Source organism: Xyrauchen texanus, chromosome 30 (genome assembly GCF_025860055.1).
Source record: "Xyrauchen texanus isolate HMW12.3.18 chromosome 30, RBS_HiC_50CHRs, whole genome shotgun sequence".
NCBI lineage: Eukaryota > Metazoa > Chordata > Actinopteri > Cypriniformes > Catostomidae > Xyrauchen > Xyrauchen texanus.
In genome coordinates, this window is record NC_068305.1 from 18,133,404 (window position 1) to 18,152,240 (window position 18,837).

Genomic DNA, 18,837 nt, shown 5'->3' on the forward strand with positions numbered 1-18,837 from the left:
AATAAAATCAATAGGATTTACGCAATATACTGTAGAATTTATTTTTTTTTTTTTGGTCACTGGCGGCCACCCCGTTTGGAGGCAGTGCCCCAGCATGGCCCCCCCACTGAAAATGCTCTAGACACGCCCCTGTGTAGTGCAACCCCAAGCATATTTGAATCAGCTGCGTGGGAGACCTGGGTTCAGATTCTGCCTTGAAACCATGAAGTAATCACATTTGCATGATCAATAAGTGCATATACGTGCATGTTCTAACACCAATTATGCTTAAGCCGACAAAGCTTAAAAACCATTCCTGTATCAGTTTAAGGTTGTAAATGGGCTCAGTGATGAGTGTGATTCGGAGGTTGTATTTTTCCTTCAAACACTGCATTTTTACTCAACTGTTGGTTAGGTTTAGGTTCGGGTGTTTTGAGTTTATAAATATGCATTCCTTTTCACTGCATTACAGCCTGTGCAGCTAAAAACAACTAGCTTCACAACTCGCTTTTGGCGCCCCTTCATGGATAATACTCACAGGTGCCCAATAGCCATCAAAACGTACCGCTTTGGCCACTTGGGGCAGTGTTTCGCATTTTGGTAATAACTGACCAATTTTAGCTTAGGAAATGTCAACCAGCTGTTTCCTATTTCACTGTGAGATCAGTCTGTTTTCTCATCCATAATAGGGTGAATACAGTTAAATTGGGACGATTACATGCTCTCATTACTTCAGTTCAGTTCTGACATTTCATATTTCAAAGCAACGGTAATGACAAATGATCAAAAAGTGTCCTTTTTTACTTGTATTCACCCTAATTGACTCAAATCTCTTTGTGTGAGCCAACACTTTTAATCAACAAAGTATTTGGTTTCAGAGCAATCTCTGTACAATGTTTTAGCATGACCTCCAATTACTATCCCTTCAAAAGACAACAAAATAAGAAAAACAATAAGATACAATGGCAGCTGCATTAATGGTAATCCGACAACATAATTTTTTATAATTTACTGCAAATTGTCAAAGGCACAATAATAATCTTCATCAGAAGCTGCTAAAAATGTACCAGTAAAATAACACAATCTGCTTTACCAGGCTTTGTGCCAATTTGATGTTCATTTCTTACTCATCTCAAAACTCCCATGACCCCCACTTTGCACTGTTACTTTGGTGACTGACCGTGGTAACGATCCTCATGATGGCAGCCGCTGCCATGTCTTCTCCTTTAGGTTGACCAACCACAGTCATGCCCAGGTATTTCACATTGAACACCATACCTTCCAGGAGTGTCTCTTTGGTGTCCGTCCAGTTCTCTGGGAGCTCTGAAAAACACAAAATAAAACATAATATAACTTTACGCTGCAATCATTTAAAGAATTTTCTTTTAATAACCAAATTAAATGTTTAAAGCTTGGATAACAATCTCAATTCAATTTATTATAAAATGTATATGCTTTTCATACACTAGCAGCATTGCAAATAATATTGCCATTCATAGCAAAAGTCAAACATGGCAAGAACACAATTCCGAAGATGTTTAAATAGATTAGAAGGAAACCTTGGAAGGAACCAAGGGCTCAAAATGAGTTACCTGAAGAATTTTTTTTTAAATCAATGAACCTTTATTGATTATCAATGCAGGATAGATCAAAACATGGTAGCCATTGCAATGAATAAAATTCAATGTTTTTGACACCATAAAAAATGATCCACTGAACAAAATGTCCATTTGAAAAAAAAAATCACATTGTCTAAATTAACATTGATGTCAGGTTTTATACCTACCTATTACCATTTGGAGAAGTGGAGCTCGTTCCCATGTAAGGAGAAATTCTAAAACTGTGCCACACAGCAAGCTTAAAATAGCTTTTCAGTCCCATTTGGGTCCATTGCAAAGCCCTGCAGGAGTCTGAACCTGACTACAGGACATTCACTGCCCTGCCACTGCTTTTCTGTAGCAAAAATCTACATGGATCAAGCACTTGAAATGTTATAAATGTTAATTATCGATTATTATGCCTCTACATTAGCTTACTGTACAATGACACATATCCTTCATAAGGTTTTATTTTACACTAAATTACTTATGGACAGTGCTGGGTGGATTACTTGTGAATTGTAATCCTGCACTAATTACAAATTACATGACACAAAATGCAACCAGTAATGTAATCTCATAGATTACATATTTGGGGTAATCTAATTACTTTTGGATTACTTTCAACCTAATTCTATTTTATTTTATGTCAAATGCATTTGAGTAGGATAATCATTTTAACATTAAAGTTCAACGAGGAAGAAAAGTACTAACAAAAAGGGCCTCTCAAAAAGAGCTCCTTATGACATTTTAAAAAAGTGTATTAAACATTACATTAATTAAATAAACATTAAATCTAACAGCAATGGCAGTGTACGGCCAAAGTTTATCATTCAAGTTCACTTTAAGTGCATAAAACAATAGCAACATTAAGAACATTAATGACCATAAAATCAACCGAAATGACTTTGCTAGGTCAAAGCTATCATCTAAAAACACTGAAACACTTTTAACCCTTACTGCTTACTGATAGTCCATCATCTGTTCCAAAGCTGAGGTGCAAGATATTATCTTTTGAACAGTAAGAATATTCTAAAAGAGCAGAATATTTTAAAACAGCAGACAGAGATCCACCGAGCCACACAAGGACCAATTGTGTCAAGTTTTATGTCAAGTTTCATGCAGTGGACTCCACTTTATCAGCAGCAACAATAGAGCCACGGGCTCAATTGGCCCCCCATGTGCTACTTAAAGAAATAATTCACGCAAAAATGAAAATTCTCTTATCATTTACTCACCTTCATGCCATCCCAGATGTTTTTGACTCCAGTGGTGTAATCCATGACTTCAGAATTGATATGACAGGTGTGGGTGAGAAACAGATCAATATTTAAGTCAATTTTTGCTAGAAATTCTTCACCGCTTCAATATGCATGAAGAACGTGAATCACCAAAAACAAAAGAAAAAGAAAGTGAAAGTTAAAGTGGAGATTGATTGAGCAGGGAGGAGAATTTTAGGAGGAGAATAGTACAAATTGACTAAAATATTGATCTTTTTCTCACCCAACCATTCATATCTCTTCTGAAGACATGGATTTAACCACTGGAGTCTGGAGTAATGGATTCAACAACTTTTATGCTGATTTATGTGATTTGTGGAGCTTCAATATTTTAGCAACGATTCACTTTCATTGTATGGACCAAAAGAGCTGAACTAATCTTAACTTGTGTTCAGCAGAAGAAAGAAAGTCATACACATCCGAGATCGCATGAGGGAGGGGAAATGATGAGAGAATTTTCATTTTTGGTGTCAGTCACAAACACCTATAAAATACCTAGATTTTTTATTCTTTCTGGCAAACGGTCATGAAAGGAAATGTAAATTAGGGTATGTGTGCTACATTTTTAAATTGCAGCGTAGAGTTTTTATTATGGGGCATAGCTTTCGCAACTCAGTGCTCAATACTCACTACTCTTTACTTTTAAATGAGCTACTCTTTTACTCTTACTTGAGTAGATTTTAGGACAGGTACTCTACTCATACTACATTTTTTAAGATGTAAAAGTTATCTTATGAAGACACACAATCTATCTCAGCACTCAATGGGCAGGAAAACCAAAACTCAATGGTCACTCAGCAATGCAGCCATCTCTGACTGTTCTCTAGCCTGTTTCAGAAGGCCAACAGGGCTAAAAAATAAATAAATAACAGAAGTAGCCAAAAAGCTCTCTGGAAAACTCCCTGGCATGTAAGCTCATTACACGTGTTGTGCTGTAATTCTGCTGACACACACACAAAACTTGAGCCAAAGAATCTTTTTATCCAATAATAATGCTGCAAAACTAGCATAATTCTTTAACTAGAGGGATGCTACTTTTAGTACACCAGGCTGCTAAAATGAATAATTGATCAGATTCATGTTGATGCTCCAGGCCTATGCTCAGATAACATTGAAATAGGACATTTTTACTTTCGTAAAACTTTGCAAAGTTTATGCCAATAAGGTGAAACAAACAAATAAAGCCAAGAGGGCTAATGGTAATTAGATTTTTTTCAGGTAAATATCCAACAGCAGGTTGCAGTATCGGGTGTTTGGAATGAGAGTGGCATTTTTTAAATTTTTAACAGCACCTAATTTGATGTCTGGGTTGGTACATGTGTGTCACCGTGAAAGAGTGATCTGATTTGTGCAAACATAAAATGCGATTACCAGAGGCGCTGAGACGTGCTGTAACCGCATTTATGTCTGCATCAGACAATAGCTGCATGGCAGTTCTCCAGATTTTTCTCGCTCTGGTGTAAAGGTTTATGTGATGCTAAGCTTAAGCAACTGTGTAAGATAAAGATAATATGACTTGTTTTCAGAGAGAATATATCTTGAATTGAGATTATTTGTCTTACCCCATTGGCTAACTATTGTTCTGGTTTTAAGTTTAAATCTGATCAAATATAGTGAGGGCTATACTCTGGGGGGAAAATGGTAAACGAAAAATGCATTTTTAGATATGTGTAGATGTTTCAATATCCTTTAAACAACATTTACTTGAGAAGCAAAATTGTGTCAAATTGTAAGACTTTTCAGAAAGTATAACCTGAGTTAAGTTTTTTTTTTCTATCCCCATTTGCTATTTTTCTTTTTTCTTTCTTTCTTGTTTTAAGCCTAAATCATCAAACATGTAGTGAGGTTTATACTGGACAAGACAATGCAATATTCTCTGTAAACCTTTATATTTATCTTACATTTTTGTCTCTGGAGTAAATTCATCTTGTTTTAAGGATGTTTAGATTTTTTTTTACTGGAAAACTAGACAAAATAAAAAATACTGGTTAAGAAAATTATTATTTTTTTGTTTTTGTTTTTGCAGTGAAACACTTCTGAAAGTGTTAGCAAAGAAAATTATTTTTGAAGTGTTTAACCTTTTGCAGCTGCGAGGAAAATTATTGTAATTTTTTCCAATACCTGACAAATGTACTTTCGTTTTACAGTTAGAATATCTATACATTCTTAAAACCAAACAAATTTACTTCAGAAAAAAAAAGTGCTAATTGGATAAAAAAAAAAACTGCATTCAAAAGTAACCGTAGCACTGAAGGAAAGCGAGTTAGACTATCGCCAGAATGGCCAGATATGAATACATGCTTAATGGTCTCATTTACACTCAAAAGCCAAGAATGCTCAAGTGTGTCAAATCCCAGTAAATATAATAATGGCATTTCCATGATGAGATGATTAATTAAAACATGAGCTCACACATGGACAGTTGCCCATAGCAACGAGTAAATCAAATGCCCAGATTTCTGGAGTGATGCTAAAGCATTAAATATGCACAACAACCCATTGACAGCATGTATCACATACATATTGTTAAACATTAATGCCACATATAATGTTTTTTCCTCCAGTCTAAGAAAGGAATCGAGATTTTCTAAAGGAGCCCCCAAAAAGAGAAATATGCTTTTAACTTCAAAATTCACTTCATTCAGCTTCATACGTGCTGACAGCAGTTGAAAAAGCCCTCCAATCTCTCCTTTGCCAATTAGAGTGTCTAAATAATGAGTCTTGGTTAGAATCTAGGACATTAACTTGACAGAATATAGGACATGAGTAGACTCTGAAATGGTGGAAAGGGAGATCGTAGAGCAGTTGGGGAATAGAACTGATTCCATCGACCCTTAAGTGGAATTCAAAGATTCAGTCATATTCAGACACAAGACACCCATGTGTATACAGAATGTAATGGAGGAGGAAGAACAGAATTAACTCAATATTTGGCTTTTTGTTATTGGCACAGAGATGTAGAAGCTGTGTTGAACATGCTTCATGAAATCTCTGCTCAGGACAACCACATGCAAAAGAGATCACAGTAGTGTCAGGCCAAGCTGCATTGACTAGCAACAAAAGTCAATGTTAGATATAAGACAGTCCAGACAGACAGGTGTTGTACACACATAACTCTATGTGAGTAGTATAATGACTACCATACAATTATGCAAATAAGAATATTTCAAAAAATGTATCATATCTTTCTGAAAGATAAAACACTACAGATTTCCTCTATGCAATAATCTAACAATCTTTTGACCTTACTGTGCAGCCCTGTCACATTTTTCCTTCCACAAGACTCCCTACACTTTATGTGTAACAGATAATTAAAAACATTAAGCAAATAATTCAAATAATGAAAATCAAACAAGTTACATTTTGGTGTATTTCTCACCCAAAACCAATAGTTTTGCTTCAAAAGACATAGGTAAACCACTTGAGTGAGTTATGGATAACTTTTATGCTGCCTTTGTCTTTTTGATGCTTGAAATATTTGGACCAAACAAAATAATATATACTTCAAAAAATCTTCTTTTGTGATCTGCAGAAGAAAGAAAGTAATGCAAGTTTGAGATGGCATTAAGGTGAGTAAACGATGATAGATTTATCTCTAACTCTAACCCCTAATCCTAACCCTAACCCAACCCTTACCCCAAAACTTAACTCTAACCCCTAATCCTAACCCTAACCCAACCCTTACCCCAAAACTTAACTCTAACCCCTAATCCTAACCCTAACCCAAAATTTACCCCAAAACTTAACTCTAACCCCTAATCCTAACCCTAAGCCAACACTTACCCCAAAACCTAACTCTAACTCTAACCCCTAATCCTAACCCTAACCCAAAATGTACCCCAAAACTTAACTCTAACCTCTAATCCTAACCCTAACCCAACACTTACCCCAAAACCTAACTCTAACTCTAACCCCTAATCCTAACCCTAACCCAAAATGTACCCCAAAACTTAACTCTAACCCCTAATCCTAACCCTAACCAAACACTTACCCCAAAACCTAACTCTAACTCTAACCCCTAATCCTAACCCTAACCCAACACATACCCCAAAACTTAACTCTAACCTCAAATCCTAACCCAACCCTTACCACAAAACTTAACTCTAACCCCTAATCCTAACCCTAACCCAACACTTACCCCAAACTTAACTCTAACCTCAATCTAACCCAACCCTACCCAACTTACTCTACCCCTAACCAACCCTAACCCTAACCCTACCCCAACACATACCCCAAAACTTAACTCTAACCCCTAATCCTAACCCTAACCCAATACTTACCCCAAAACTCAACTCTAAACCCAAATCCTAACCCAACACTTACCCAAAACTTAACTCTAACCCCAAATCCTAACCCTAACCCAACACTTACCCCAAAACCTAACTCTAACCCCTAACCCAACACTTACCCCAAAACTTAACTCTAACCCCTAATCCTAACCCTAACCCAAAACATACCCCAAAACCTAACTCTAACCCCTAATACTATCCCTAACCCAACACATACCCCAAAACTTAACTCTAACCCCTAATCCTAACCATAACCCAAAATTTACCCCAAAACTTAACTCTAATCCTAACCCAACACTTACCCCAAAACCTAACTCTAACTCTAACCCCTAATCCTAACCCTAACCCAAAATTTACCCCAAAATTTAACTCTAACCCCTAATCCTAACCCTAACCCAACACTTACCCCAAAATCTAACTCTAACTCTAACCCCTAATCCTAACTCTATCCCAAAATTTACCCCAAAACTTAACTCTAACCCCTAATCCTAACCCAACACTTACCCCAAAACCTAACTCTAACTCTAACCCCTAACCTCAAATCCTAACCCAACCCTTACCACGAAACTTAACTCTAACCCCTAATCCTAACCCTAACCCAACACTTACCCCAAAACCCTAACCCTAACCCAACACATGCCCCAAAACTTAACTCTAACCCCAAATCCTAACCCTAACCCAACACTTACCCCAAAACCCTAACCCTAACCCAACACATACCCCAAAATTTAACGCTAACCCCTAATCCTAAACCTAACCCAACACTTACCCCAAAACTCAACTCTAAACCCAAATCCTAACCCAACACTTACCCCAAAACTTAACTCTAACTCGAAATCCTAACCCTAACCCAACACTTACCCCAAAACCTAACTCTAACCACTAACCCAACACATACCCCAAAACCTAACTCTAACCCCTAATCCTATCCCTAACCCAACCCTTACCACAAAACTTAACTCTAACCCCTAATCCTAACCCTAAACCAACCCTTACCCCAAAACCCTAACCCTAACCCAACACATACCCCAAAACTTAACTCTAACCCCAAATCCTAATCCTAACCCTAACCCAACACTTACCCCAAAACTCTAACTCTAACCCAACACATACCCCAAAACTTAACTCTAACCCCTAAACCTAACCCAACACTTACCCCAAAACTCAACTCTAAACCCAAATCCTAACCCAACACTTACCCCAAAACTTAACTCTAATCCTAACCCTAACCCAACACTTACCCCAAAATCTAACTCTAACTCTAACCCCTAATCCTAACCCTAACCACAATTTACCCCAAAATACTCAACTCTAAACCCAAATCCTAACCCAACACTTACCCCAAAACTTAACTCTAATCCTAACCCTAACCCAACACTTACCCCAAAACCTAACTCTAACCCCTAATCCTAACCCTAACCCAAAATTTACCCCAAAATTTAACTCTAACCCCTAATCCTAACCCTAACCCAACACTTACCCCAAAACCCTAACCCTAACCCAACAGACTTAACTCTAACCCCAAATCCTAACCCTAACCCAACCTAACCCTAACCCAACATCCCAAATTAGCTAACCCCTAATCCTAACCCAACACTTACCCCCAAAACTCTAACTCCTAACCCCGAAATCCTAACCCTAACCCAACACTTACCCCAAAACCTAACTCTAACCACTAACCCAACACATACCCCAAAACCTAACTCTAACCCCTAATCCTATCCCTAACCCAACCCTTACCACAAAACTTAACTCTAACCCCTAATCCTAACCCTAAACCAACCCTTACCCCAAAACCCTAACCCAACACATACCCCAAAACTTAACTCTAACCCCAAATCCTAATCCTAACCCTAACCCAACACTTACCCCAAAACCCTAACTCTAACCCAACACATACCCCAAAACTTAACTCTAACCCCTAAACCTAACCCAACACTTACCCCAAAACTCAACTCTAAACCCAAATCCTAACCCAACACTTACCCCAAAACTTAACTCTAATCCTAACCCTAACCCAACACTTACCCCAAAACCTAACTCTAACTCTAACCCCTAATCCTAACCCTAACCCAAAATTTACCCCAAAATTTAACTCTAACCCCTAATCCTAAACCTAACCCAACACTTACCCCAAAATCTAACTCTAACTCTAACCCCTAATCCTAACTCTATCCCAAAATGTATCCCAAAACTTAACTCTAACCCCTAATCCTAACCCTAACCCAACACTTACCCCAAAACCTAACTCTAACCCCTAATCCTAATCCTAACCCAACACATACCCCAAAACTTAACTCTAACCTCAAATCCTAATTCAACCCTTACCACAAAACTTAACTCTAAACCCTAATCCTAACCCTAACCCAACACTTACCCCAAAACCCTAACCCTAACCCAACACATACTCCAAAACTTAACTCTAACCCCAAAACCTAACCCTAACCCAATACTTACCCCAAAACCCTAACCCAACACATACCCCAAAACTTAACTCTAACCCCTAATCCTAAACCTAACCCAACACTTACCCCAAAACTCAACTCTAAACCCAAATCCTAACCCAACACTTACCCCAAAACTTAACTCTAACCTCAAATCCTAACCCTAACCCAACACTTACCCCAAAACCTAACTCTAACCACTAACCCAACACTTACCCCAAAACTTAACTCTAACCCCAAATCCTAACCCTAACCCAACACATACCCCAAAACCTAACTCTAACCCCTAATCCTATCCCTAACCCAACCCTTACCACAAAACTTAACTCTAACCCCTAATCCTAACCCTAAACCAACCCTTACACCAAAACCCTAACCCTAACCCAACACATACCCCAAAACTTAACTCTAACCCCAAATCCTAACCCTAACCCAATACTTACACTAAAACCCTAACCCTAACCCAACACATACCCTAAAACTTAACTCTAACCCCAAATCCTAACCCTAACCCAACACTTACCCCAAAACCCTAACCCTAACCCAACACATACCCCAAAACTTAACTCTAACCCCTAATCCTAACTCTATCCCAAAATGTATCCCAAAACTTAACTCTAACCCCTAATCCTAACCCTAACCCAACACTTACCCCAAAACCTAACTCTAACTCTAACCCCTAATCCTAATCCTAACCCAACACGTACCCCAAAACTTAACTCTAACCTCAAATCCTAACTCAACCCTTACCACAAAACTTAACTCTAACCCCAAAACCTAACCCTAACCCAATACTTACCCCAAAACCCTAACCCTAACCCAACACATACCCCAAAACTTAACTCTAACCCCTAATCCTAAACCTAACCCAACACTTACCCCAAAACTCAACTCTAAACCCAAATCCTAACCCAACACTTACCCCAAAACTTAACTCTAACCCCAAATCCTAACCCTAACCCAACACTTACCCCAAAACCTAACTCTAACCACTAACCCAACACTTACCCCAAAACTTAACTCTAACCCCTAATCCTAACCCTAACCCAACACATACCCCAAAACCTAACTCTAACCCCTAATCCTATCCCTAACCCAACACTTACCCCAAAACCTAACTCTAACCCCTAATCCTAACCCTAAACCAACCATTACCCCAAAATTTAACTCTAACCCCTAACCCAACACTTACCCCAAAACCTAACTCTAACCCCTAACCCAACACTTACCCCAAAACTTAGCTTGAACCCCTAATGCTAACCCTAAACCAACACTTACCCCAAAACCTAACTCTAACCCCTAATCCTATCCCTAATCCAACACTTACCCCAAAACCTAACTCTAACCCCTAATCCTAACCCTAAACCAACCCTTACCCCAAAATTTAACTCTAACCCCAAATCCTAACCCTAACCCAACCCTAGGGCATGTCCACACTAATATATATTTTTTTAACTCATTACTTCATTTACTAATGTAATTGTTTTCCAAAGTATGCAGTACTAGAAAGCGTTTTTGAAAGTCTCCATTTTTGGTAGATGAAAACACTGTTCCAGTGTGGGTGAGAGGTCTAAATATAGCACATTTTTCAACCAAAAAAGTATTAGTGTGGACATGGCCTTTGATATTCATCATTTTCATTATCACTAATTCCCCTATCTAAACTAAAATGAGTTTCAAAGTTGCATCAAGGCCGCAGAGTCATTTCAGAGACTCAATGTAATCTCATCTCATGATTTAAACAGTGGATTAAAGATAAAGAATTACTTGAAAGTAACTCTCATTTATCTCTGATTTCAGTTCCTTATACTCCAAAGTATTCTCACGTCTGCAGAGGCCTGTAATTATGAGTGTTATCACTCATATGGATGAGTGCGCAAATTGAATTAATGAACAGAGAAAACGAGGTTTATCTTATGACTGAAAGAAGAAAGACAACATCTCCTGCCTCAAGGCGACAAGGGGAATTCTCTTCAAAAACTGAATGAATTAATGGCTTGCTGCATGACTTGCCAACCAATGGGTGCTAATGCACACAGGGCTGTCTTACCAACATGGCACACATATTCACAGATATTTACATCTGTATCATCAACGGTATCTTCAGCGATTTCCATTTTAACTCTCTTTTGGTTAGAATGAAACTGACAAATACAAATGCTTAAAGGGAGAAGACAGCAAAGCTCATGGATTTTCTAGAAATAGTAAGAGGCTTCTGCAAAGTCAGAACTCAGTGAGTAATAATCAACAACAGTATAATGAGCTGCATTAATTTTACATTCAGAATTTCACATTCACAACAGCGCTTATACATTTACAATATAGACATTTTCCCCTCAAATCCTTTTAAATATACAAAATGCGAGTGAATTATAATATTTGCCTTTTGATCTCAGTCTAATCCAAAATCCAAATGCAATGCAGCTTTTTAGCTTTGTTGTAAAAAAAATAAATTTTTAAAAATCCCAGAAGCCTTGAGGCTTATCAGTAGCAAAACAGCAACTTAGTGCCTTCTGGTCGTTTATATTATAGTCACATTTTTTTGGACAACATAAAAATGTGACAGGATTATTTCTGTTCAGCCAATTAGTTGTATCCAACTGAATAGAAAATTATTTTAGGAAAAATGGGTCTGTTGCATTTGAAGTCAGGCACACCATTAGCATACATCTAAATGTATCTGAAATGCAAGCAAAAGTATGCTGGATTTGGGACTTTTAATCCACATTGCTTAAATTCTGTAATAAAAGCATGTGCTTAGCATTTCAAAGTAAAGCACATAAAATGATTATAAAGGTCTAACTTCTGGTAAGAATACAACTTAAAAGAATTATTACACACTCTATTAATCTGATTTATGAGTGCTTCCTCAGCACATTTTACTGTGTTGTCTTGATAAGAGAGCAGGCAAAACTATTGGTGTAGGAAACCTATATTCAAAGGTCATTTTTGAAACCATTTTTCAAGGTCTGTTTTTCAAAGTGAAGTTTTTCTAGATAAGCAAGGCAAGGCACAATCCCTCTTTTTTGCAAAGATACAGAATGTTAGTGTTTGAGTGGGAACACCAAGTTTCATGAAAAAACTTGGTGTTCCCACGGGTCTTTTCTAATAGGTTAATGGACATCAGGAAAATAATGCCAAATGAAAATAATAAAATATAACTAACCATATGATCATATTGTACATTGTTAAGATCACAAAACAAAAAAAAAAGGCTTATAAACTTTTAAAAGCAAGAAGTAAATGCTTCCCATATCTTTTGTTGATGACGTTAATGGTAATACGTCCAATCAATCTCCGTAGTATTTTCGTGCCAGGTTGTCTGTCACTTGGAAGAAGTTAAATTATTTGGGCAGGTTGCATAACATGCATGTGCACTCATACTTAAGATAGAGAGAGATAAAAATACACAAGCTTAAAGAAAATACAACCTGGATATTAAATGCAGTTTTACTTGTTAGTTTGGTAAATGCCACTTTTGTTCTTTAAGCATTTACCACATTTTAACATTTCCAATTCAGCATATGTTATGTTAATAATTGTCCATATTTTTGGGCCTTTGAAGTTCATTTTCCATGTTTGATTTGAAGGACTTTTTTTTTTTGTATGATAAACAATTTTTGGGCGTGTGTTGGGTCTCTCTAGTAGAGGTCAATTGTAAATTCAAGGTCTTGAAGCAAAAATAATTGATGAAAATTAACTTGAATATTACTGTAACTTAAATATTTTCTTTTGTCACTTTATGCTTTAAGCTGATGGGAAAGATGTTGTCTGATTTCAGCTGAGGTTGTGTCTGGGAAAGGCATGGTGAAATCCATGTATTGACAGACACCAAATGTGATGGGTAAAATCATGGTTAAATGTTTCAGATTGGAGAGGTTTTTTATGAGCACTGTGTGTCACAGTCTGAACCACCAAATAAAGGAAAAGTTCACGCAATAAGAATAATTCTCTCATCATTTAATTACCCTCATGCCATCCCAGATGTGTGACTTCTTTATTCTGAAAAACACAAACGCTGATTTTAAGAATAATATCTCAGCTCTTTTGGTCCTTACATTGCAAGTGAATGGTGACCAGACCTTTGAAACTCCAGTTTTTCTTTTTTTTTTTTTTTTACTATTAATCTCCACTTTCACTTTCACAATCTGAAAATGAAAGAATTTAAACATTGATCTGTTTCACACCCACATCTATCATATCACTTCTGAAGATATGGATTTAACCACTTGAGTCTTGTGGATTACTTTTATGCTGCCTTTATGTGATATTTGGAGCTTCAAAGGTCTGGTCACCATTCACTTGCATTGTAAGGACCAACAGCGCTAAGATATTCTTCTAAAAAGATGTATTTGTGTTCTGCAGAAGGAAGAAAGTCAAACACATCTGAGATGGCATGAGGGTAAGTAAAAGATTAGAGAATTACATTTTTGGGGAGAACCATTCCTTTAAAGCATCATGCCTTCAATTTGTAGTGTTAGACAAAATTTTACTCATACAGTGGCTCATATTGCATATCATATATTCAAGGTGGCCAAAATTATATTTATGCTCCAACAAGGCCCATCAATGGAAAAGAATCCCCCTCCTCACCGAAACAGTCCACTACAGTAATTCCTTTATATGATGATGCCTCATTATGAGAAACAGGCTCGTGTCTAACAAAGGGCCTCTGCTGGTGTGAGCAGCATAAGTGGTGTCCTATGGGGGTTTGGCTCTAAAATGCAGCCCCTCCAAGCAGTATTGATTGGTGGTATTTGGTTGGTTCTGAGCAATAGACCACACATCCTGCTCACACTCAGTAATAACTGAGGTTAAAGTTCAAAGCACAGAAAACACTGCCAAAGAATGAAAGAGTGATGAAAGAAGCAGCATGCTAAATTGTACACTGCTTCCAGACTGACTGAAGAACTAAACTTTACGCTATACGCTGAAAAACAATGTAACCTAAAACTTGCTTCATGCGGTAACATCTAAACAAATAATATATTTTATTATGTCAAAAACATGATTTGACATCACTGAATAAACCTGAATACATTAGATTACACCAAAAAAAACAAAAACAAAGGGTTAGATCAGGTAAAAAACAAAAAAGCTCCTTATGGTAATAACAGGTTACCACTTTTTATACTGTACGAATTTATGACTTACATATCCCACTGATGGTGAGACTGTTGTCAGATGATGTAGAACACACAAGGCCTGTTTTATCACCAAAATACAAGGAATTTACTGTTACTGTTTAAGTTACCACAATAATCTGACACAGTGACCACATAAAGCTACATTTAGAGGCTCTGAAATTTAGGACTGAAAATCAGCACTCTTGCTAATGCAATATTAATTGATTCTATAGCCAAGGTTATCTCAATCACTATTAACAAAGACACTAATCAGTTATTGATGGACTATACTATGCATGCATTCATATTTTCTAAAATAATTTAATTCCTCTAAAGTGCAATACACAGCAGCATTGAACGTCCTTTTCAGGACGCGTCTTTATAAAGATGCCCTTCCGCCCCTGTGTAGTTCCTTGATGCGGTCGATTTCTCTCCGCTCCTGGTGGTCACAGGCGCTGCCTCATGTGTCTGGGCAGCGATCTCACCGAGGCAGCATTTGTGGATGGTTCAGGTTCTCACTGCAAGAACCTCAAAAAGGCAAAATTGTGGTGGCAGCTTTCCTTTGTAAAGAGGAACGCCACTCCAGCCGCCCCCCGCGTCACTCCTTCTTCCCACGGGATTGAGGACGACCCGGCTGGCGATGGAGGCAATGACCCCGACGTGTTGCAGGAAATGCGCTCAGTGACCAACCTTGCCCTCAGGGCCACGAGGGTCACAACGTGTACACTCGGGCAGGCAATGGCCACCCTCGTGGTCCAGGAACGTCATCTTTGGCAGAACCTAGTCGAGATGCAAGACATGGACAAAGCATGCTTACTCAACACCCCAGTCTCCCAGTTCGGTCTATTTGGCGACACCATGGAGGACTTCACCCAAACGGAGCCCATTTCCCACATCATGCCCCGCTGCTGCACCAGTGCGGGCCATGCTAAGAGCACGCTTAGCATTAGGGGAGGGCCAGGAGGAGAATCTTCAGTTCAAGGTATTTTCTTTGCCACACCCTCTTTGGTCTGCGATATCCACATTTTCAATAATAGAGCAATTTCCTCTTTCTCTGGGTCACCTGGCCCGCAAATGCCGTTCTCACGGCAACCCGGTGCCACGCTTTAGCAGTCCCGGCACCCCGGACGCAGACCCCTCGCCTCCAGACCCAGTTCAGAGGACGCCTACATGGGACCACCTCCTCAGTCACTAACCCACCACCTGCTGGGTGAGCGGAGCAAGGTAAGTGCTTCGAGTCTTCTCTAAGCACCAGAGCCTCGGGACGCACTTTTGCCTCCCGATGCCACACTAACTGCCCCGCCCCTCTGCGAAGCCTTGCCAGGTACTCGCACGGAACTTGGGCATATGAAACAGCTTCAGCACTGGCTCCAGACTTGAGTCCCGAGATGGGCATGGCGCCGCAGCACGCACCGTGTTTTCATCATCCCCGCCTGCCACTAGACTTTCAACTCCTCCCTCTCAGCTGGTAGAATCTACCACATCGCCATTCCCACATGTGGCCTGAAAACCCATGTGATGTATTCGCCACACTTTACCTCCCCCAGCCTGGGTAGGTGGTGGTCTCCGCAGGGTCTTTTCCCCCTGAAAGAAAAGGAGTGGGAAAAGAACGCCTTGCGTGTGATAGCGTTAAGATGGCCCCAGCTGCTTTTGACTTTGAGAGAGAAAAGGCACAACTGACGTGGCTGGCGTGGCCTGCTCCCATGCTTTGCATGTTGCTTTGTTCCCCCCTTCGGGGTGCCGGGAACCTAACATTTTATGATGAATTTATGGGGCGTTGGGGAAGGGTACGTGCAGTCTGACACAGCCCGCCACTTTGGCACGCAACTGCCTGCACGCACATGCGTCAGCAGCGCATGTATACGGTTCAGCACATGGCGTAATTGAATAGGGACCCCCTATTGTCACTTCTTCGACACAACGTCGAAGTGAGCGGCAGATGGGGAATGTCTAGGTTACTGTTGTAACCTATGTTCCCTGATGGAGGGAACGAGAGGTTGTGTACTCCCGGCCACGATGCTGAACCGAGCCACTGTTATGGCCGAACCTCATTCTCGGCTCCTCAGTGCAAAACCTGAATGGAAAGACGCATGATGTCCTCCCTTTATACCCGTATGTCCGGGGGAGGGACATGCAAATTCTGTCTGCAATTTCTCATTGGCCTTTTCTCAAGTTCAGAGATGCACAAGGCTCTCAAGAAAGACCCCTAGTGTCGCTTCTTCGACAGACTGTCTCATTCCCTCCATCAGGGACTGGAGGTTACAACAGTAACCTAGACGTTTTTCAACCCGACATCAATCTCTCAGTGGTGAGAGAAGCAGTTTGTGCTTCAGGTGCTCAGAGCAGTCTGAATCCCACCAAGCTCAACAGAGCTAAACAAAGATAAAGGACAATAAAGCATGTAGCTAGACTGACAGACAGAAAGAGAGAAGACTCAGTGACAAGGTTCACTCTTATAATACTGGAAGCTGGGAAGGCCAAAAATAGAATAAACATGGGAATATCCTCATAGGGAAGATACCTAAAATCAAAGGAATAGAGAACTGTCAGACGAGTGGGAAGGACATAGAGAGAAACAGATAGAGAGAATGAGAGATGGGAAGAGAGAGAACAAGAGATACAGATATTTTACCAAAATGTAACTCCTTAATCACTGTCCAATTTGCCATTACAGTCTCAAGGCACATCATGATTTCAAGCTCAATTACACTTCTTAGTGCTTGACACATGAGAGAGTGTTAAATGGCACTAGGAGGTGTAATCAAGCTTGAAATCATGATCACTATGTAGACTGCCGATGTCCAGATTTATAGTGAAAAAGGAGTTATATTTGGTTCTGTTCTCACCCAAAAACAATTACATCGCTTCAGAAGACATGGATTAACCCACTGGAGTCATATGAATTATTTTTATGCTGCTTTCATGTGCTTTTCGGGGATTCAAAGTTTTGGTACCCATTTACTTGCATTGCATGGACATACAGAGCTGAAATATTCTTCTAAAAATCTCTGTGTTCTGCAGAAGAAGGAAAGTCATACACATCTGGGATGTAAATGATGAGAGAATTTTTTGTTTTTTGTGTGAACTATCCCTTTATTATGACTTTTATGTTGTCACTAGTGCAGAGAAACTTCAACATCTGCAGTCGAGGAACATACATTCCATGATTCCATTGAGGACTAATTAAAAAAATCAAGCATGAACCATTACTTTATAAATAAATGTAGAGCATTGTTTAATGCAATAAAGGGAAATGCTAAATATAATTATGCAAATGTATTCATTTATAATTCTACACTGTAACATGAGCTCACCTTGCATTACTGGTACTGCCCCATGCTTTTCACCTGAGAAATAACACCATACATCACAAGTTTTCAAGATATCCTATCTATCCTATCTTCAGTACTGATCATGTAAAACTTTACATTACAGAGCCAGTGTTGCATACATGTTATAGATTACAACAAAAACCAGAAAAGGACATTTTAAACTTAATGTTTGAAGGTTATATAGGTCAAACATACAGAGACTTCCATTACTAACGGACAGACAGCAAGAAAGACAGACAGATAGAGCGATACTGTAAACAGACAGAGACTTCCATTACTGACGGACGGATGGACGGACAGACGGACGGAAAGATTGATTCTGCCAGATGGATGCATGGTTTTTCAGATTGTGTCTTGAGTGTGGCCAGACATGGCCTTTATGCATCAGCCTCTCCCTAAAATCCTTTTCTCCTCTTTTATTCATAACCTGCAGGGAACAAACCACAGGGAGCCTCCATGTGCACAGACACTAAGGAAAAATAATGACAAAGACAAGAGGGTCGAGAGAGGAAGAGAGAGAAAGAGACCTAGTCTGAGATTTTGCCTTTGTTTGATATTCATTTGGGATCTAGCAAGTAAACAAATCAAAAGAGGAGGGGAAAACAGAGAGACTGGATGTCATTTAGTTTAAAAAGAAGGTCAGGGTAATCACTGAGCTAATTTTTTCTTGACTGACAGATGTGAGAGCTGGCAGTTCAAAATGAATACATTTATAAATGATGTGGAAAAAAATAAGTAGTAGCTCATTCTAAATATTATATTCACTTTATAACACATCAAAACAGCACA

At 39.0% G+C, this 18,837-nt stretch overlaps 1 protein-coding gene across 1 annotated transcript in view; it reads right to left on the reverse strand.

The window, feature by feature from the left end:
- The window catches only part of LOC127624423 (low density lipoprotein receptor adapter protein 1-B-like), a 46,397-nt gene that overhangs the window by 22,615 nt on the left and 4,945 nt on the right, over positions 1-18,837 (reverse strand). Inside the window, exon 2 of the mRNA XM_052099242.1 lies at positions 1,160-1,302. Coding sequence (XP_051955202.1) covers positions 1,160-1,302 — 143 coding nt within the window. The remainder of the gene's footprint in view (positions 1-1,159; positions 1,303-18,837) is intronic.